Source organism: Heterodontus francisci, chromosome 26, assembly GCF_036365525.1.
Source record: "Heterodontus francisci isolate sHetFra1 chromosome 26, sHetFra1.hap1, whole genome shotgun sequence".
Taxonomy (NCBI): domain Eukaryota; kingdom Metazoa; phylum Chordata; class Chondrichthyes; order Heterodontiformes; family Heterodontidae; genus Heterodontus; species Heterodontus francisci.
In genome coordinates, this window is record NC_090396.1 from 12,045,198 (window position 1) to 12,068,235 (window position 23,038).

At 45.8% G+C, this 23,038-nt stretch overlaps 1 protein-coding gene across 2 annotated transcripts; it reads right to left on the reverse strand.

Moving 5' to 3' along the window:
• On the reverse strand, positions 1-19,125 carry LOC137384528 (avidin-related protein 1-like). Of its 2 annotated transcripts, XM_068058666.1 has the most exons (4): positions 19,018-19,125; positions 18,354-18,567; positions 1,624-1,744; positions 1-145 (listed from the first exon to the last, which is right to left on the reverse strand). In XM_068058666.1, exons 1-4 carry the CDS (start codon positions 19,078-19,080, stop codon positions 85-87), a joined length of 459 nt encoding a protein of 152 aa, XP_067914767.1. In that variant the 5' UTR covers positions 19,081-19,125; the 3' UTR covers positions 1-84. The 2 variants fall into 2 exon arrangements, with proteins under 2 accessions (XP_067914767.1, XP_067914768.1); XM_068058667.1 differs by lacking the exon at positions 1,624-1,744.
• Between the last annotated feature and the right edge of the window lie 3,913 nt (positions 19,126-23,038).

Below are 23,038 nucleotides of genomic sequence, written 5' to 3' on the forward strand. Positions count from 1 at the left end.
TTTTCTTATTCTACTTTATTGAGAATACCAGGCAAAAGCAAGGATCCAGTGATGGTGTGTTGTGTTACACTGAAGATTGAGAGATTAATGGTGGTTCCCTGGCAGGATGGCTGCTGTGGTTCGGCGGAAAGTGTCTTGTCCAATTCTAAGAGTCAAAGAAAAGATGTGAGTAGAAGGTATATCAACAGTCACACAGCACAGGAACAGGAGGAGGCCATTCAGCCCCTCGAGCCTGTTCTGCCATTCAATGAGGTCATGGCTGATCTGTATCTTAACTCCATCCACCTGCCTTGGGCTCCATATACTTTTATACCCTTGGCTGGCAAAAATCTATCAGTCTCTGATTTAAAATTATTAATGAGTTAGCGTCTATTGCTTTTTGTGGGGGAGAGTTCCAAATTTCTACCACCCTTTACTCAAAGAAGTGTTTCCTAACTTCTCTCCTGAGTGACTTGGCTCTAATTTTAACATTGCGACCCCCTTGTCCTAGACTCTCCCACCAGTGGAAAAAGTTTCTCTCTGTCTACCCTATCAATCCCTTTCAAAATCCGAAAAACCTCAATCAGTGCTCAGATCAGAACAGACACCTGGAGCTTGGACAGGTCAGAGTGAGTAGAGACAGATAGTGCAGCCGATTGTGTGGCTGGTGAAATGGTGAAGGAGGGAGAGCTTTAGATTCCTGGAGCATTTGGACCAGTTCTGGGGGAGGTGGGACCTGTACAGGCAGGATGGGCTGCACCTCAACAGAGTCGGGACCAATATCGTGGCGGGGAGGTTTGCTAGTGCTGTTCAGCTAACTTGACGGGGGGATGGGAACCTGAGTGTGGATTCAGAGGAAGAAACAATTATAGTCGTGAGGAGGGATTATTTGGTAGAAGGATCATCAAATGAGGTCATATTGGTTGAACTGAAGAACAAAAAAGGGGCAATCACACCACTGGGGCTGTGAGACCCCCCCCAAAGAATCAGAGGGAGATAGAAGAGCAAGTATGGAGGCAAATCTCTGAGAAGTGCAAAAACAATAGAGCAGAAATGGTGGGGCATTTCAACTACCCTAATATTAACTGGAATAAGTTCATTGTAAAAGGTACAGAGGGTACAGAATTCTTAAAATGTATCCAGGAGTTTTTTAGCCAGTATGGCAAGCCCAACAAGGGGCAGTTCTGGACTTAGTTTCAGGAAATGAATCCAGGCAAGTAGAAGGGGTATTAGTGGCAGAGCAGTTTAGTGGTAGTGATCATAATTCAGCCAGATTTAGAATAGATATGGAAAGGGATAAAGATAGACTAGAATAGAAGTTTTAAATTGGGGAAAGGCCATTTTTACCAGCAGAGATATTAATAATCAGGGATTTAAAGTAATTGGTAGAAGGGTAAGAGTGGAGTTGAGATAATGTTTTCACCCAGAAGGTGGTGGGGGTCTGGAACTCGCTGCCTGGAAGGGTGGTACAGGCATTAAAACTTCCACCACATTTAAGAACATTTGGATAAGCACTTGAGGTGCTGTAACCTACAGGACTATGGATCAAGAGCTGGAAGGTAGGGTTAGACTGAATAACTCTTTCTTGGCCAGCACAGACACTATGGGCTGAATGTAAATCTTTCTGTTTCTATGATGGCTCACCTTGTTGATTTCCAGTCATCCTCTAGACTGGCAGCCAGAGATCTCAGCAGCCATGTGGTCTTCAAAACCTGCTGTCCATCCTTCAGCATCAGGCACTGACCAACCCAGCATGTAATGGAGCCTGAAAATAACAGGAAACACTCTTCACAGTCTGATCATTAATCCTCACCAATCACTCCATTCACCCCTTCAGTGAAACTCAGAGCAGGTCCAGAGGTCCCACTCCGAGATGCTCAACACCTAGTTTCATTTTAAAGGACTCATTCACTCGCAAATTACTTGAATTATTTAATGCTTTCGTCATACTGGTTAGCAGGAAAGGCAGGGAAAGGGAGGGAGGGAGATGAGAAAAGGAGACAGAGAGAGTAAGACAGAGAGGGAAAGTGAGGGAGAGATAAAGAGACAGAGAGAGGGGGTAAGAGAGGGAGGGAAAGAGAGAGAGGGAGGGAGACAGAGATAGAGCATAACAGAGAGAGAGCGCAAAAGAAAGGAAGCGAGAGAGGGATACAGAGAGACAGAGGACAAAGAACAAAGAACAGTACAGCACAGGAACAGGCCATTCGACCATCCAAGCCTGCGCTGATCTTGATGCCTGTCTAAACTAAAACTGTCTGTACTTCCGGGGTCCGTATCCCTCTATTCCCATCCTATTCATGTATTTGTCAAGATGCCTCTTAAAGGTCGCTATCGTACCTGCTTCCACCACCTCCCCCGGCAGCAAGTTCCAGGCACTCACCACCCTCTGTGTAAAGAACTTGCCACGCACATCCCCTCTAAACTTTGCCCCTCGCACCTTAAACCTATGTCCCCTAGTAACTGACTCTTCTACCCTGGGAAAAAGCTTCTGACTATCCACTCTGTCCATGCCGCTCATAACTTTGTAAACCTCTATCATGTCGCCCCTCCACCTCCGTCGTTCCAGTGAAAACAATCCGAGTTTATCCAACCTCTCCTCATAGCTAATGCCCTCCAGACCAGGCAACATCCTGGTAAACCTCTTCTGTACCCTCTCCAAAGCCTCCACGTCCTTCTGGTAGTGTGGCGACCAGAATTGCACGCAATATTCTAAGTGTGGCCTAACTAAAGTTCTGTACAGCTGCAGCATGACTTGCCAATTTTTATACTCTATGCCCCGACCGATGAAGGCAAGCATGCCGTATGCCTTCTTGACTACCTTATCCACCTGCGTTGCCACTTTCAGTGACCTGTGGACCTGTATGCCCAGATCTCTCTGCCTGTCAATACTCCTAAGGGTTCTGCCATTTACTGTATACTTCCCACCTGCATTAGACCTTCCAAAATGCATTACCTCACATTTGTCCGATTAAACTCCATCTGCCATTTCTCCGCCCAAGTCTCCAACCGATCTATATCCTGCTGTATCCTCTGACAATCCTCATCACTATCTGCAACTCCACCAACCTTTGTGTCGTCCGCAAACTTACTAGTCAGACCAGCTACATTTTCCTCCAAATCATTTATATATACTACAAAGAGCAAAGGTCCCTGCACTGACCCTTGTGGAACACCACTAGTCACAGCCCTCCATTCAGAAAAGCACCCTTCCACTGATACCCTCTGTCTTCTATGACCGAGCCAGTTCTGTATCCATCTTGCCAGCTCACCTCTGATCCCGTGTGACTTCACTTTTTGTACCAGTCTGCCATGAGGGACCTAGTCAAAGGCTTTACTGAAGTCCATATAGACAACATCCACTGCTCTTCCTTCATCAATCATCTTCATCACTTCCTCAAAAAACTCAATCAAGTTAATGAAACACGACCTCCCCTTCACAAAACCATGTTGCCTCTCGCTAATATGTTCATTTGTTTCCAAATGGGAGTAAATCCTGTCCCAAAGAATCTTCTCCAATAATTTCCCTACCACTGACGTAAGGCTCACCGGCCTGTAATTTCCTGGATTATCCTTGCTACCCTTCTTAAACAAAGCAACAACATTGGCTATTCTCCAGTCCTCTGGGACCTCACCTGTAGCCAATGAGGAGACAAAGATTTCTGTCAAGGCCCCAGCAATTTCTTCCCTTGCCTCCCTCAGTATTCTGGGGTAGATCCCATCAGGCCCAGGGGACTTATAGAGTCTTAGAGTCGTACAGCATGGAAACAGGCCCTTCGGCCCACCGCGTCCATGCCGACCATCATGCCTATCTATACTAATCCCACCTGCCTACATTAATTCCATATCCCTCTATGCCTTGCTCATTCAAGTCCCTGTCCAGATGCCTCTTAGATGTCGCTACTGTTCCTGCCTCCACCACCTCCTCTGGCAGCTCATTCCAGATACCCACTATTCTTTGTGTGAAAAATTTACCCCTTTGATCCCCTTTAAACCTCCTTCCTCTCACCTTAAATCTATGCCCTCTAGTTTTACTCACCCCTACCATGGGAAACAGACTCTGGCTATCTACCCTATCTATGCCTCTCATAATTTTATATACCTCTATCATGTCCCCTCTCAACCTCCTTCGCTCCAGGGAAAACAGACCCAGCCTATCCAATCTCTCTTTATAACTCAAGCCCTCCAAACCAGGCAACATCCTTGTGAATCTTTTCTGCACCCTCTCTAGCTTAATCACATTTTTCCTGTAGTGCGGTGACCAGAACTGCACACAGTACTCCAAATGCGGCCGAATCAACGTTATGTACAACTGTAACATGACGTCCCAACTCTTGTACTCAATGCCTCTGCCGATGAAGGCAAGCATGCCATACTCCTTCTTCACCACCCTGTCTACCTGTGTTATCTACCTTAATGCTTTGCAAGACGCCCAACACCTCCTCCTTTTTGATAACGACATGACCCAGACTATCTACACTCCCTTCCCTCGACTCATCATCCACCAAGTCCTTCTGTTTGGTGAATACTGATGCAAAGTACTCATTTAGTACATCGCCCATTTCCTCTCGCTCCACACATAGATTCCCTCCTCTGTCCTTGAGTGGGCCAACCCTTTCCCTGGTTACCCTCTTGCTCTTTATATACGTATAAAAAGCCTTGGGATTTTCCTTAATCCTGTTTGCCAATGACTTCTCATAACATCTTTTAGCCCTCCTGACTCCTTGCTTAAGTTGCTTCCTACTGTCTTTATATTCCTCAAGGGATTCGTCTGTTCCCAGCCTTCCAGCTCTTACAAATGCTTCCTTTTTCTTTTTGACTAGGCTCACAATATCCCTCGTTATCCAAGGTTCCTGAAACTTGCCAAACTTATCCTTCTTCCTCACAGGAACATGCTGGTCCTGGATTCTAATCAACTGACGTTTGAAAGACTCCCACATGTCAGATGTTGATTTACCCTCAAACAGCCGCCCCCAATCTAAATTCTTCAGTTCCTGCCTAATATTGTTATAATTAGCCTTCCCCCAATTTAGCACCTTCACCCGAGGACTACTCGTATCCTTATCCACAAGTACCTTAAAACTTACGGAATTATGGTCACTGTTCCCAAAATGCTCCCCTACTGAAAGTTTGACCACCCGTACGGTGGGGGATAACAATCGTGTAACTATCCCGTACGGTGGGGGATAACAATTGTGTAACTATCCCGTACAGTGGGGGGATAACAATCGTGTAAGTGTAACTATCCCGTACGGCGGGGGATAACAATCGTGTAACTATCCCATAGGGTGGGGAATAACAATCGTGTCAGTTTCCGATATGGCAGGGAATAACAATCGTGTAAGTATCCGGTACGGCGGGGGATAACAATCGTGTAAGTGTAACTATCCCATACAGTGGGGGATAACAATTGTGTAACTGTCCCATACGGCGGGGGATAATAATCGTGTAACTATCCCGTACGATGGGGGATAATAATCGTGTAACTATCCCATACGGTGGGGAATAATAATCGTGTAACTATCCCGTACGGTGGGGAATAATAATCGTGTAACTATCCCGTACGGTGGGGGATAATAATCATGTAACTATCCCGTACGGTGGGGGATAACAATCGGGTAACTATCCCGTACGGTGGGGGATAATAATCGTGTAACTATCCCGTACGGTGGGGGATAATAATCGTGTAACTATCCCATACGGTGGGGAATAACAATCGTGTCAGTTTCCGATACGGCGGGGAATAACAATCGTGTAAGTATCCGGTACGGCAGGGGATAACAATCGTGTAAGTGTAACTATCCCATACAGTGGGGGATAACAATCGTGTAACTATCCCGTACGCTGGGATAGCAATTGTGTAATTATCCCCGACGGTGGGTGATACAATCGCGCAACTATCCAGTATGGCGGGGGATAACAATCGTGTAAGTATCCTTTACGGTGGGGGATTACAATCGTGTAAGTATCCCGTATGGCGGGGGATAACAATCATGCAACTATCCCTGACGGTGGGTGATAACAATCGTGTAACTAGCCCACACGGTGGGGATAAACAATTGTGTAGATATCCCGTATAGTGGGGGATAACACTCGTGTAACAATCCCGTACGGTGGGGGATAACAATTGTGTAATTATCCCGTATGGTGGGGGATAACAATCATGTAACTATCCCGTATAGTGGGGGATAACAATCGTGTAAGTATCCTGTACGGTGGGGGATAACAATCGTGTAACTATCCCGTGCGGTGGGTGATAACAATCGTGTAACTATCCCACACGGTGGGGGATAACAATTGTGTAACTATCCCACATGGTAGGGGATAACAATCGTGTAACTATCCAATACAGTGGGTGATAACAATCGTGTAAGTATCCCATACGGTGGGGGATAACAATCGTAAAACTATCCCAAACGGCGGGGGATAACAATCGTGTAAGTATCCCGTATGGCGGAGGATAACAATCGTGTAAGTGTAACTATCCCGTATGGTGGGAGATAACAATCGTATAAGTTTCCCATACGGCGGGGGGTACCAATCGTGTAACTATCCCGTACAGCAGGGGATAACAATCGCGTAAGTGTAACTATCCCTTAGGGTGGGGGATAACAATCCTGTAACTATCTCACATGGTGGGTGATAACAATTGTCTAACTATCCAGTGCGGTGGGTGATAACAATCATGTAATTATCCAACACGGCGGCGGGGGGGGGATAACAATCGTGTAACTATCCCGTATGGCGGGAGATAACAATCGTGTAACTATCCCGTACGGTGGGGGATAACAATCGTGTAAGTGTAACTATCCCATACAGTGAGGGTTAACAATCGTGTAACTATCCTGTATGGCGGGGGATAACAATTGTGTAACTGTCCCATACGGCAGGGGATAACAATTGTGTAAGTATCCGGTACGGCGGGGGATAACAATCGTGTAAGTGTAACTATCCCATACAATGGGGGATAACAATCGTGTAACTATCCCGTATGGCGGGGGATAACAATTGTGTAACTGTCCCATACGGCGGGGGATAACAATTGGGTAACTATCCTGTACGGTGGGGGATAATAATCGTGTAACTACCCCGTACGGTGGGGGATAATAATCGTGTAACTATCCCGTACGGCGGGGATAACAATTGTGTAATTATCCCCTACGGTGGGTGATAACAATCGCGCAACTATCCCGTACGGCGGGGGGAAACAATCGTGTAAGTATCCCGTATGGCGGGGGATAACAATCGTGCAACTATCCCTGACGGTGGGTGATAACAATCGTGTAACTATCCCACACGGTGGGGGATAACAATTGTGTAACTATCCCGTATAGTGGGGGATAACAATCGTGTAACAATCCCGTATAGTGGGGGATAACAATCGTGTAAGTATCCCGTACAGTGGGGGATAATAATCGTGTAACTATCCCGTACAGCGGGGATTATAATTGTGTAATTATCCCGTACGGTGGGGGACAACAATCGTGTAACTATCCTGTATAGTGGGGGATCACAATCGTGTAAGTATCCTATACGGTGGGGGATAACAATCGTGTACCTATCCCGTGCGGTGGGTGATAACAATCGTGTAACTATCCCACATGGTGGGGGATAACAATTGTGTAACTATCTCTCACGGTAGGGGATAACAATCGTGTAACTATCCAATACAGTGGGTGATAACAATCGTGTAAGTGTCCTGTACGGTGGGGGATAACAATCGTGTAACTATCCCATACGGCGGGGGATAACAATCGTGTAAGTATCCCGTATGGCGGAGGATAACAATCGTGTAAGTGTAACTATCCCGTATGGTGGGAGATAACAATCGTGTAAGTTTCCCATACGGCGGTGGGTAACAATTGTGTAACTATCCCGTACGGTGGGGCATAACAATCGTGTAACTATCCCATACGGCGGGGGATAACAATCGTGTAACTATCCCGTACGGTGGGGGATAACAATCGTGTAACTATCCCATACGGCGGGGGATAACAATCGTGTAAGTATCCTGTACGGCAGGGGATAATAATCGTGTAACTATCCTTTAGGTGAGGGATAACAATCGTGTAAGTTTCCTCGACAGCGGGGGATAACAATCGTGTAAGTGTAACTATCTTGTACAGTGGGGGATAGCAATCGTGTAACTATCCCGTACGGCTGGGGATAATAATCGTGTAACTATTCCGTACGGTGGGGGATAACAATCGTGGAAGTGTAACTATCCTGTACAGTGGAGGGTAACAATCGTGTAAGTATCCCGTAGGGCGGGGGATAACAATCGTGTAACCATCCTTTACGGTGGGGGATAACAATCGTGTAACTATCCCGTATGGTGGGGGATAACAATCGTGTAACTATCCTGTACGGCGGGGGATAACAATCGTGTAAGTATCCCGTATAGCGGGGGATATCAATCGTGTAACTATCCCGTACAGTGGGGGATAACAATCGTGTAACTATCACGTATGGTGGGGGATAACAATCGTGTATGTATCCCGTACGGTGGGGGATAACAATCGTCTAAGTATCCCGTATGGCGGGGGATAACAATCGTCTAAGTATCCCGTATGGCGGGGGATAACAATCGTGTAAGTATCCCGTATGGCGGGGGATAACAATCGTGTAACCATCCTTTACGGTGGGGGATAACAATCGTGTAAGTATCCCGTATGGCGGGGATAACAATCGTGTAACTATCCTTTACGGTGCGGGATAACAATCGAGTAAGTATCCCGTACGGCGGGGGATAACAATCGTGTAAGTATCCCGTATGGCGGGGGATAACAATCGTGTAACTATCCCGTACGGTGGGGGATAACAATCGTGTAACTATCCTTTACGGTGGGGGATGACAATCGTGTAACTATCCTTTACGGTGGGGGGTAACAATCGTGTAACTATCCCGTGTGGTGGGGGATAACAATCGTGTCAGTATCCCGTATGGCGGGGGAAAACAATCGTGTAACTATCCTTTACGGTGAGGAATAACAATCGTGTAACTATCCTGTATGGCGGGGGATAACAATCGTGTAACTATCCTTTACGGTGGGGGATGACAATCGTGTAACTATCCTTTACGGTGGGGGATAACAATCGTGTAACTATCCCGTATGGCGGGGGATAACAATCGTGTAACTATCCTTTACAGTGAGGGATAACAATCGGGTAACTATCCCGTACGGCGAGGAATAACAATCGTGTAACTATCCTGCACGGTGGGGGATAACAATCGTGTAACTAACCCGTATGGCGGGGGATAACAATCGTGTAACTATCCCGTATGGCGGGGGATAACAATCGTGTAACTATCCCGTATGGCGGGGGATAACGATCGTGTAACTATCCTTTATGGTGAGGGATAACAATCGTGTAACTATCCCGTACGGTGGGGGATAACAATCGTGTAACTATCCCGTACGGCGAGGGATAACAATCGTGCAACTATCCCGTACGGTGGGGGATAACAATTGTACAATTAACCCGTACGGCAGTGGATTACAATTGTGTAACTATCTCGTACGGCAGTGGATTACAATTGTGTAACTAACCCGTATGGCGGGGGATAACAATCGTGTAACTATCCCGTATGGCGGGGGATAACAATCGTGTAACTATCCCGTATGGCGGGGGATAACAATCGTGTAACTATCCCGTATGGCGGGGGATAACGATCGTGTAACTATCCTTTACGGTGAGGGATAACAATCGTGTAACTATCCCGTACGGCGTGGGGATAACAATCGTGTAACTATCTCGTACGGCAGTGGATTACAATTGTGTAACTATCCCTTACGGCGTGGGGATAACAATCGTGTAACTATCTCGTACGGTGGGGGATAACAATTGTGTAACTATCTCGTACGGTGGGGGATAACAATTGTGTAAGTATCCCATATGGCGGGGAATAATAATCGTGTAACTATCTCGTACGGTGGGGGATAACAATCGTGTAACTATCCCGTACGGTGGGGGATAATAATCGTGTAACTATCCTTTATGGTGGGGGATAACAATCGTGTAAGTATCCCGTACGGCGGGGGATAACAATCGTGTAAGTATCCCGTGTGGCAGGGGATAACAATCGTGTAACTATCCCGTACGGTGGCCGATAACAATTGTATAATTATCCTGTACAGTGGGGTATAACAATCGTGTACTATCACATACGGTGGGTGTTAACAATTGTGTAACTATGCCGTATGGCAGGTGATAACAGTCCTGTAACATTCCCGGATGGTGGGGGATAACAATCGTGTAAGTATCCCGTGTGGCGGGGGATAGTAATCGTGTAACTATCCTGTACGGTGGGGGATAACAATCGTGTAAGTATGCTGTACGGTGGGGGATAACAATTGTTTAAGTATCCCGTGAGGTGGGGGATAACAATCGTGTAAGTATCCCGTACGGTGGGGGATAACAATCGTGTAAGTATCCTGTGAGGTGGGGGATAACAATCGTGTAAGTATCCCGTATGGTGGGGGATACCAATCGTGTAAGTATCCTTTAGGTGAGGGATAACAATCGTGTAAGTTTCCTCTACAGCGGGGGATAACAACCTTGTAAGTGTAACTATCTTGTACAGTGGGGGATAGCAATCGTGTAACTATCCCGTACGGCAGGGGATAATAATCGTGTAACTATTCCGTACGGTGGGGGATAACAATTGTGTAAGTGTAACTATCCTGTACAGTGGAGGATAACAATCGTGTAACTATCCCGTAGGGCGGGGGATATATTCGTGTAACTATTCCGTACGGTGGGGAATAATAATCGTTTAAGTATCTCGTACGGTGGGGGATATCAATCGTGTAACTATCCTTTACGCTGGGGGATAACAATCGCCTAAGTATCCCGTACGGCGGGGGATAACAATCGTGTAAGTATCCCGTATAGCGGGGGATATCAATCGTGTAACTATCCCGTACGGTGGGGGATAACAATCATGCAACCATCCCGTACGGTGGGGGATAACAATCGTCTGAGTATCCCGTACGGCGGGGGATAACAATCGTGTAAGTATCCCGTATGGCGGGGGATAACAATCGTGTAAGTATCCCGTATGGCGGGGGATAACAATCGTGTAACTATCCTTTACGGTGGGGGATGACAATCGTGTAACTATCCTTTACGGTGGGGGGTAACAATCGTGTAACTATCCCGTGTGGCGGGGGATAACAATCGTGTCAGTATCCCGTATGGCGGGGGATAACAATCGTGTAACTATCCTTTACGGTGGGGGATGACAATCGTGTAACTATCCTTTACGGTGAGGGATAACAATCGTGTAACTATCCCGTATGGCGGGGGATAACAATCGTGTAACTATCCTTTACGGTGGGGGATGACAATCGTGTAACTATCCTTTACGGTGGGGGATAACAATCGTGTAACTATCCCGTATGGCGGGGGATAACAATCGTGTAACTATCCTTTACAGTGAGGGATAACAATCGGGTAACTATCCCGTACGGCGAGGAATAACAATCGTGTAACTATCCTGCACGGTGGGGGATAACAATCGTGTAACTATCCCGTATGGCGGGGGATAACAATCGTGTAACTATCCCGTATGGCGGGGGATAACGATCGTGTAACTATCCTTTATGGTGAGGGATAACAATCGTGTAACTATCCCGTACGGTGGGGGATAACAATCCTGTAACTATCCCGTACGGCGAGGGATAACAATCGTGCAACTATCCCGTACGGTGGGGGATAACAATTGTACAATTAACCCGTACGGCAGTGGATTACAATTGTGTAACTATCTCGTACGGCAGTGGATTACAATTGTGTAACTAACCCGTATGGCGGGGGATAACAATCGTGTAACTATCCCGTATGGCGGGGGATAACAATCGTGTAACTATCCCGTATGGCGGGGGATAACAATCGTGTAACTATCCCGTATGGCGGGGGATAACGATCGTGTAACTATCCTTTACGGTGAGGGATAACAATCGTGTAACTATCCCGTACGGCGTGGGGATAACAATCGTGTAACTATCTCGTACGGCAGTGGATTACAATTGTGTAACTATCCCTTACGGCGTGGGGATAACAATCGTGTAACTATCTCGTACAGTGGGGGATAACAATCGTGTAACTATCTCGTACGGCAGTGGATTACAATTGTGTAACTATCCCTTACGGCGTGGGGATAACAATCGTGTAACTATCTCGTACGGTGGGGGATAACAATCGTGTAACTATCTCGTACGGTGGGGGATAACAATCGTGTAAGTATCCCATATGGCGGGGAATAATAATCGTGTAACTATCTCGTACGGTGGGGGATAACAATCGTGTACGTATCCCATATGGCGGGGAATAATAATCGTGTAACTATCCCGTACGGTGGGGGATAACAATCGTGTAAGTATCCCATATGGCGGGGAATAATAATCGTGTAACTATCTCGTACGGTGGGGGATAACAATCGTGCAACTATCCATTACGGTGGGGGATAATAATCGTGTAACTATCCCGTACGGTGGGGGATAATAATCGTGTAACTATCCTTTACGGTGGGGGATAACAATCGTGTAAGTATCCCGTGTGGCAGGGGATAACAATCGTGTAACTATCCCGTACGGTGGCCGATAACAATTGTATAATTATCCTGTACAGTGGGGTATAACAATCGTGTACTATCACATACGGTGGGTGTTAACAATTGTGTAACTATGCCGTATGGCAGGTGATAACAATCCTGTAACATTCCTGGATGGTGGGGGATAACAATCGTGTAAGTATCCCGTGCGGCGGGGGATAGTAATCGTGTAACTATCCTGTACGGTGGGGGATAACAATCGTGTAAGTATGCCGTACGGTGGGGGATAACAATCGTGTAAGTATCCCGTACGGTGGGGGATAATAATCGTGTAAGTATCCCGTGAGGTGGGGTATAACAATCGTGTAAGTATCCCGTACAGTGGGGGATAACAATCGTGTAAGTATCCCGTGAGGTGGGGGATAACAATCGTGTAGTATCCCGTGAGGTGGGGGATAACAATCGTGTAAGTATCCCGTACGGTGGGGGATACCAATCGTGTAAGTATCCCGTACGGTGGGGGATAACAATCGTGGAAGTATCCCGTGAGGTGGGGGATAACAATCGTGTAAGTATCCCATACGGTGGGGGATAACAATCGTGTAACTATCCCCTACGGTGGGGGATAACAATTGCGTAAGTATCCCGTGAGGTGGGGGATAACAATCGTGTAAGTATCCCGTACGGTGGGGGATAACAATCGTGTAACTATCCCCTACGGTGGGGGATCACAATCGTGTAACTATCCCGTGAGGTGTGGGATAACAATCGTGTAAGTATCCCCTTCGGTGGGGGATCACAATCGTGTAACTATCCCGTGAGGTGTGGGATAACAATCGTGTAAGTATCCCATACGGTGGGTGATTACAATCGTGTAACTATCATCTCAGACCTTTCGTGATTTTGACAGCTCGATCAAATCTCTTTTAGGGAAAACAGCCCCAGCTTCTCCATGGTATTGTCATAATTGAAGTCCCTCATCTCTTGAACCATTCTTATAAATCTTTTCTGCACCCTCTCCAATGCCTTCACATTCTTCCCAAAGTGCAAGGGGTTTATTTAATATTCAGGGCTATTTAATATTGAGGGTGGGTTAATATTGGAGTTAATTGTTATTGTGGTTTAATTAATCTTGGGTGTTGATTATTGGAGATTAATTTATATTGGTTGTTAATTAGAATGGGATTAATTGGTATTGGGTTATTTAATACTTGACTTATTTCATATTGAGTGTCATTTAATATTGGGTGTTAATTATTGGTTGTTAACTTTGGGGGTTTATTTGACATTGGTTGCCTCTAAACAGTCAGGGAGAGATAGAGGAGCAGATATGTAGGCAAATCTCAGAGAGGTGTAAAAATAGTAGGGTAATAATAGTAGGGGATTTCAACTTACCTAATATCAACTGGGATAGTGCAAAAGGCTTAAAGGGGATGGAATTCTTAAAGTGCATCCAGGAGAGCTTTTTGAGCCAGCACGTAGAAAGTCCTACAAGAGAAGGGGCGGTACTGGACCTAATCTTAGGTAATGAAGCCGGATAAGTGGTAGAAGTGTCAGTGGGGGAACATTTCAGGGATAGTGACCATAACTCTGTAAGATTTAAGGTAGTTTTGGAAAAGGACAAAGATGGACTGGAAATAAAGGTACTGAATTGGGGGAAGGCAGATTTCAACATGATTAACAGGATCTGGCCAAAGTGGACTGGGAGCAGCTACTCGTAGGAAAATCTACATCAGACCAGTGGGAGCCATTCAAAAAGGAAATAGTGAGAGTTCAGGGCCAACATGTTCCCATAAAGGTGAAGGGTAGGACCAACAGGTCAGGGAACCCTGGATGTCAAGGGATCTACCCCAGAATACTGAGGGAGGCAAGGGAGGAAATTGCTGGGGCCTTGACAGAAATCTTTGTATCCTCATTGGCTACAGGTGAGGTCCCAGAGGACTGGAGAATAGCCAATGTTGTTCCTTTGTTTAAGAAGGGTACAAAGGATAATCCAGGAAATTATAGGCCGGTGAGTTTTACGTCAGTGGTGGGGAAATTATTGGAGAGGATTCTTCAGGACAGGATTTACTCCCATTTGGAAACAAATGAACTTATTAGCGAGAGGCAGCATGGTTTTGTGAAGGGGAGGTCATGTCTCACTAACTTGATTGAGTTTTTTGAGGAAGTGAGGAAGATGATTGATGAAGAAAGGGCAGTGGATGTTGTCTAAATGGACTTCAGTAAAGCCTTTGACAAGGTCCCTCATGGCAGACTGGTACAAAAGGTGAAGTCACACGGGATCAGAGGTGAGCTGGCAAGATGGATACAGAACTGGCTCAGTCATAGAAGACAGAGGGTATCAGTGGAAGGGTGCTTTTCTGAATGGAGGGCTGTGACTAGTGGTGTTCCGCAGGGATCAGTGCTGGGATCTTTGCTGTTTGCAGTATATATAAATGATTTGGAGGAAAATGTAGCTGGTCTGATTAGTAAGTTTGCGGACGACACAAAGGTTGGTGGAGTTGCGGATAGTGATGAGGATTGTCAGAGGATACAGCAGGATATAGATCGGTTGGAGACTCGGGCGGTGAAATGGCAGATGGAGTTTAATCCGGACAAATGTGAGGTAATGCATTTTGGAAGATCTAATACAGGTGGGAAGTATACAGTAAATGGCAGATCCCTTAGGAGTATTGACGGGCAGAGAGATCTGGGCGTACAGGTCCACAGGTCACTGAAAATGGCAATGCAGGTGGATAAGGTAGTCAAGAAGTCATACGGCATGCTTGCCTTCATCGGTCGGGGCATAGAGTATAAAAATTGGCAAGTCATGCTGCAGCTGTACAGAACCTTAGTTCGGCCACACTTGGAATATTGCGTACAATTCTGGTCGCCACACTACCAGAAGGGTGTGGAGGCTTTGGAGAGGGTACAGAAGAGGTTTACCAGGATGTTGCCTGGTCTGGAGGGTATTAGCTATGAGGAGAAGTCGGATAAATTCAGATTGTTTTCACTGGAACGACGGAGGTCGAGGGGCGACATGATAGAGGTTTACAAAGTTACGAGTGGCATGGACAGAGTGGATAGTCAGGAGCTTTTTCCCAGGGTGGAAGAATCAGTTACTGGGGGTTACTAGGTTTAAGGTGCGAGGGGCAAAGTTTAGAGGGGATGTGCGAGGGTGGTGAGTGCCTGGAACTTGCTGCCGGGGGAGGTGGTGGAAGCAGGTACGATAGCGACGTTTAAGAGGTGTCTTGACAAATACATGAACAGGAAGGGAATAGAGGGATACGGACCCCGGAAGTGCAAAAGGTTTTAGTTTAGACAGGCATCAAGATCGGCGCAGGCTTGGTGGGCCGAATGGCCTGTTCCTGTGCTGTACTGTTCTTTGTTATTTGATTGGATCAGGAAAAATAAAGGAGGCAAATTCAGAGCGCTGAAAACAGCGGAGGCTCTAGAGGAGTATAGAAAGTGTAGTGGGGTACTAAAAAAAGTAATTAGGAGAGCGAAGAGGGGGGCGTGAAAAAACACTGGTGGGCAAGAGAAAGGTAAATCCCATGGCGTTTTATAAGTATATTAAGGGTAAGAGGATAACCAGGGAAAGAGTAGGGCCCATTAGGGACCAAAGTGGCTTTCTATGTGTGGAGCCAGAGGACGTGGGTGAGGGTTTAAATGATTATTTCTCATTTCTGTTCACTATAGAGAAGGACGATGTAGGTGTAGAGATTTTATTTATTTAGAGATACAGCACTGAAACAGGCTCTTCAGCCCACCGAGTCTGTGCTGACCAACAACCACCCATTTATACTAATCCTACATTAATCCCATATTCCCTACCACATCCCCACCGTTCACCTACCACCTACCTACACTCGGGGCAATTTATAATGGCCAATTTACCTATCAACCTGCAAGTCTTTGGCTGTGGGAGGAAACCGGAGCACCCGGCGGAAACCCACACAGTCACAGGGAGAACTTGCAAACTCCACACAGGCAGTACCCAGAATTGAACTCAGGTCATTGGAGCTGTGAGGCTGCAGTGCTAACCACTGTGCCGCCAGGGAGGGGGATTGTGATATACTTGAACAAATTAGCATTGAAGGGAAAGAGGTATTTAGCGGTTTTAGTGGGCTTAAAAGTGGATAAATCCCCAGGCTGTTATGTGAGGCAAGGGAGGAAATTGCAGGGGCTCTGACACAAATTTTCAATCCTTTCTGGCCACAGGAGAGGTCCCAGAGGACTGGAGGACAGCGAATGTGGTGCCATTATTCAAGAAGGGTAGCAGGGATAAACCAGATAATTACAGGCCAGTGAGTCTAACGTCAGTGGTCGGGAAACTATTGGAAAAAATTCTGAGGGACAGGATTAATCTCCACTTGGAGAGGCAGGGATTAATCAGGGATAGTTAGCATGGCTTTGTCAGGGGGAGATCGTGACTAACAAATTTGATTGAATTTTTCGAGGAGGTGACTAGATGTGTAGATGAGGGTAAAGCAGTTGATGTAGTCTACATGGACTTCAGTAAGGTGGGAGTTTTTGATAAGGTCCCGCATGGGAGATTGGTTAAGAAGGTAAGAGCCCATGGGATCCAGGGCAATTTGGCAAATTGGATCCAAAATTGGGTTAGTGGCAGGAGGCAGAGGGTGATGGTCAAGGGTTGTTTTTGTGAGTGGAAGCCTGTGACCAGTGGTGTAACGCAGGGATCGGTGCTGGGACCCTTGCTGTTTGTAGTGTACATTTAGACGTGAATATAGGAGGTATGATCAGTAAGTTCGCAGATGACACGAAAATTGGTATTGTCGTAAATAGTGAGGAGGAAAGCCTTAGATTACAGGATGATATAGATGGGCTGGTAAGATGGGCAGAGCAGTGGCAAATGGAATTTAATCCTGAGAAGTGTGAGATGATGCACTTTGGGAGGACTAACAAGGCAAGGGAATATACAGTGGATGGTAGGACCCAAGGAAGTACAGAGGGTCATAGTGACCTTGGTGTACTTGTCCATAGATCACTGAAGGCAGCAGCACAGATAGATAAGGTGGTTAGGAAGGCATATGGGATACTTGCCTTTATTAGCCGAGGCATAGAATATAAGAGCAGGGAGGTTATGATGGAGCTGTATAAAATGCTAGTTAGGCCATAGCTGGAGTACTGTGTACAGTTCTGGGCACCACACTATAGGAAGGATGTGATTGCACTGGAGAGGGTTCAGAGGAGATTCACCAGGATGTTGCCTGGGCTGGAGCATTTCAGCTATGAAGAGAGATGGGATAGTCTAGGGTTGTTTTGCTTAGAGTGGAGAAGGCTGAGGGGGGACCTGATTGAGGTATACAAATTATGAGGGGCATTGATAGATTAGATAGGAAGAAACATTTTCCCTTAGCAGAGGGGTCAATAACCAGGGGGCATAGATTTAAGGTAAGGGGCAGGAGGTTTAGAGGGGATTTGAGGAAAAATCTTTTCACCCAGAGTGTGGTTGGAATCTGGAACACACTGCCTGAAGGGGTGGTAGAGGCAGGAACCCTCACAATACTTAAGAAGTATTTAGATGAGCACTTGAAACACCATAGAATACACGGCTATGGGCCAAGTGCTGGAAAATGGAATTGGAATAGATAGATGCTTGATGGCTGGCATGGACACGATGGGCTGAAGGGCCTGTTTATGTGCTGTAAAACTCTATTAATATGGGGTTATTTAATATTGAAGTTAATTAAAATGGGGCTAAATTATATTAGTTAATTAATTTGGAGTTAATTAATATTGGAGATTATTTCATTTTGCTGAGTTATAATTTCACTTGCTCCCAGGTTTCCCAGTGGTCCCCTCTCTGACACGCTGTTACCTCCAGCCCATGCTGTAGACATGCTGAATGTTGGCTCTTTGCCATTATTCCTGATGCCGGTCACTTGGGCCTGTCTCTCGGGTCCGGCCTCTTCCTTCGCTGCCTCCACCGCTGTCAAGTAACGGCCGTTCAGTATGAAGTCCTTGGCCTCGGTCAGGTAGAAGACGGAGCCCAGTTCATTCCGCCAGAACCCGGTCATGTTACAGCTGCCCGCCTGGAAAAGAAAACAAGCCAAGGAGAGGAATGGGCACAGACAGCAAATACCCACAGTGGGTAAACACCAACAAGGGAAATAGCAGCAGGGGGTAAACACCTAAAGGGGGCAATTATCAACAGAGGACAAAAACTGACAGGGAGCAAACATTGACCAAGGTTCGACTACAGTGCAAACTGTGCACTGTGAACCATGAGCCAAATTTCCTTTCAGGTCAAGTACTGAGATTGATAGAAACGGTTCACTCTCGAGCCTCTTCCTAAACTCCAACCCTCGCATAACCCCTTCCCCAATGACAGGGACAAATATCAACAAGGGTGAAACCCCAACAGAGATAAACAATGCCAGAGGGTAAACACTGAAGGGGGTAAACAATGATGGGGCATATACCCAGAAGGAGCAAACACCAACTGGGGAAACAGCAACAGAGGAACTAAAATGGGGACTTACCAAGATGCCAGGGGCAAGAAAAGCCAACAGGAAGAGAGAGAGTGCAGAGATCTGTCTCTCCATTGTGAATGCTCGGTGTAACTGCTCCAAAGTTCAGCTCTTTATGGAGAATCTGCTGCGTATTCAGAATCAATGCTGGCAGCAAACCAATTCAAATCACATCTGCTGACTTGCAGTTTTGCTGCTTAGCTCATTGGAAAATATCCACATTTCAGGCTGAGTTTAAATTATGAAATATTTTGTCTTTGAGTATGAGACCTTGAGGAGAACTTCAATATCTCGCTGGTCTTTAATTAAAAATATTTATAGCACAGCATTTAACATAAAAAATACAGTCACAAAGCTCACTGATTTTCCACTCTCAATCCCCCCCAGACTCTGATCCCTCTGCACTCACATGCTCCTCCCCTGACTCTCAATTACCTCCCTACCCGCACCGCCCCCCCTTTTCTCACTTACCTGAGGGCTGCTATTAGTGTCGCAGCTGCCTGATGTTAAATTACATTTCCATTGTTTTATTTGTCTTTTATGTTGCTGTATTTTCCCCATCTCCCAACACAGAAAGAGGCCAAAATTGTGCCGTTGTTTGTCACTACCTGAAATTCCCTCAACAACAGCAACTTGCATTTACATCATGCCTTTAGTCATAGAGTCATTACAGCACAGAATAAGGCTATTCGGCCCATCAAGTCTATGCTGGCTCTCTGTAGAGCAATCCAGTCAGTTCCATTCCTCCACTCTATCCCTCTAGCCCAACAATAACATAGATTTATACAGCGCCTTTAACAGAATAAAACAGCTCCAGGTGCCTCACAGGAGCATTATAAAACAAACTATGACACCCATCCACATAAGGAGATATTAGGTGTGATGACAAAAGCTTAGCTGAAGAGATAGCTTTTACGGACGGCACAGTGGCGCAGTGGTTAGCACCACAGCCTCACAGCTCCAGTGACCCGGGTTCGATTCTGGGTCCTGCCTGTGTGGAGTTTGCAAGTTCTCCCTGTGTCTGCGTGGGTTTCCTCTGGGTGCTCCGGTTTCCTCCCACATGCCAAAGACTTGTGGGTTGATAGGTTAATTGGCCATTATAAATTGCCCCTAGTATAGGTAGGTGGTAGGGGAATATAGGAACAGGTGGGGATGTGGTAGGAATATGGGATTAGTGTAGGATTAGTATAAATGGGTGGTTGATGGTCGGCAGAGACTCGGTGGGCCAAAGGACCTGTTTCAGTGCTGTATCTCTAAAACTAAGGAGTGTCTTAAAGGATGAAAGTGAGGTGGAGAGGTTTAGGGAGGAAATTCCAGAGCTTGGGGTCAAAGCAACTGAAGGCATGGCCACCAAGGGTGGAGCAATTAAAATCAGGGATGCTCAAGAGGCCAGAATTCGAGGAGTGCAGAGATTGTGGAGGGTGTGGGTCTGGAGGAGATTCCAGAGATTGGGAGGGACATGACCCTGGAGGGATTTGAAAACAAGGATGAGAATTTTAAAATTGACCGGTAGCCAATGTAGCTCAGGGGTGATAGGCAATGGGACTTGGTATGAATCAAGACATAGGCAGCAGAGTTTTGGATGACCACAAGTTTACAGGGAGTAGAATATGGGAGACCAGCCAGGAGTACATTGCCCTGTAAGTTGACAGGGTGAATGTGGAAAGAATGTTTCCCCTTGTGGGAGAATCTAGAACTAGAGGTCACTGTTTAAAAATAAGGGGTCGCCCATTTAAGACAGAGGTGGGGAGAAATTTTTTTCTCTCAGTGGGTTGAGAATCTTTGGAATTCTCTTCCTCAAAAGACATTAGAAGCAGAGTCTTTGAATACTTTTAAGGCAGAGGTAGATAGATTCTTGATAAGCAAGGGGGTGAAAGGTTATCGGAGGTAGGCAGGAATGTGAAGTTGAGGTTAAAAATGGCAAAGCAGGCTTGAGGGGCCGAGCGGCCTACTCCTGTGAGAATAAGAAATACTGTAATGTTGTTTCTACAGCTTGTGGAAAGTTACCAAGAAGTCATTTGTGCACAACATAATGAAATCACTGAAAAAGAGAACTGATAAGGATATGTCAGTGGAGACCTTAAGACAGTACATCACTGACAAAGAATTGATCAGGGTATGTAAGTGGAGACCTTGGGACAGTACATCACTTAAAAATTGTGCTTAGGCAGATAACAGAGAAACAGCAAGAGTTAGAACAACGGATGTAGTGAATAAGAAACTGCCCCACTAAGATAAAGGCTGACAGCTGCAAGTTAAAACACATAATGGAGAGCCAAATAAGGTAAAACAAAAACAAGAGTTAGGGGCTAGAAAGTTGGAGTAGGGGGAGAAGTAAACAGAGGAGGAGACTGTAGCAACCATAGGATAGGTTAGTGTCATAATACGTTATAACCAATAATGTAAAATAAAGGCGTGGACAAATGGATTTGTATTGTATAAACATGAACTGAATATGTTGATCGATGTGCCTGCTTGTTGGACACCCGATCTTGCAAGACCGTTAAATAAACTTACTTCTTCAGAGTTTGACTTGGTGTAAATTATTATTAAGTGGGCTACGTTTCTCACAATTGGGGGCTCATCCGGGATCTCTTCATCATTGACGGGACCGCGGCCGACGACAGACGAGAAGACGCGTCCCGTTAATTTAAAAACGGTCTCGTTTCTCTCGTTGGTAGCGGACCCGAGTAATCGACTGAAAATGATCCTAGGGAAGTCACTCTGAACGAGTATTTAGTGCGGCAGGTACACACGTGAAGTCAGGCAACTCAGTGCACGGACCAAGGTAAGAAAAACGACTTTTAAGTATTATCTTGGTGACTTATGGTTAACTGTAGGATGAGACCTTCTAAGTACCAAAAGTCCTTGAGGAGTGAATTTTACAGTCCTGCAGTATAAGACCCTTCAGCTAGGAGGTGAGTACTGTAGGGTATAAGACCCTTCAGTTAGGAGGTGAATACCGTAAGGTATAAGACCCTTCAGCTAGGAGGTGAATACTGTAAGGTATAAGACCCTTCAGCTAGGAGGTGAATACCGTAGGGTACAAGACCCTTCAGTTAACCATGGGAAATAAATCGTCTAAAAAGGAAGACGATGGGAGACAAGGAAAGTCTGCCGGCAACATCCCTCCAGAAAGTCCATTGGGACGGATGTTGGAGTATTGGGATTTAGAGTCAAAAACCAAGGAGAAAAAGACCCAAATATGATCTAAGGACAGCAAGAAGGACCACCCCTAAACCCGACGATAACGATGACGATAGAGACAGAGAGTCTCCTAAGACAATGATGCCGTTGAGAGAGGTACCAATAGGAAATAATGAAATTGGATTTGTTAGTGCACCATTAACGTCAGGAGAGGTAAGAGTGTTTAAAAAGGAAATGAAAGTCCTCGTAGGAGACCCCTGAAAATTTGGGAAAGAGAAAACCCTCCCGGGGTAGGGGGAAACGAACCAGCTGAACAGAAATACCCTAATAAAGACCCGCAGTGGCAGAACAATAATATCGGCCATAGGGGCCAGATGAAAGACCTTAGAAATCTGATAGTAAAAGGCATTGTTGTAAACAAGTAGTTGAAGCCCCTGCAAAACTTATGCCTTTACAGAGTTACCGCAGGCCCCTCTTATGGCACAAGCAGGCGACATATTGAGTGCGACCCCTCTGGGTGTTGAAGGCTGTTTCTAGACAAATATAGACCATTAAAGGCACCTAGGTGGGATCAAGGGAATGATTTTTAAAAATGTTTTGAAGAATCAAAGGGGGGACTGTGAACAGAATTTAGATTTTAGAATTTTTAAGAACAGAATTACATGGGAACATTTAAGATAAAACAATTAATCAGTCATGTATTGCTAACAAGCTAGCTGACTTCATAACTTCAGGGCTGCAGAGGCAACTTGGCCTTGCAGCTGGTACAGCGAGAGAGAGAGAGAGAGACATTGTACTTCAACAGCACTCTTCTTATCACCCAGACATGACAAAGTTAGAATGAAAAACATACCGACCAGGCTAATACACGCCCCCTTGTTAGAGG

Excerpts from the sequence above, each read along its gene's own strand:
- LOC137384528 (XM_068058666.1), bottom strand. The coding sequence starts at position 19,080 with ATGGAGAGACAGATCTCTGCACTCTCTCTCTTCCTGTTGGCTTTTCTT. Across the intron at positions 18,568-19,017 it reads TTCTTGCCCCTGGCATCTTG|GCGGGCAGCTGTAACATGAC; the intron begins GTAAGTCCCCAT and ends TTTCTTTTCCAG. Across the intron at positions 1,745-18,353 it reads GTCTACAGCATGGGCTGGAG|GCTCCATTACATGCTGGGTT; the intron begins GTAACAGCGTGT and ends TGTTATTTTCAG.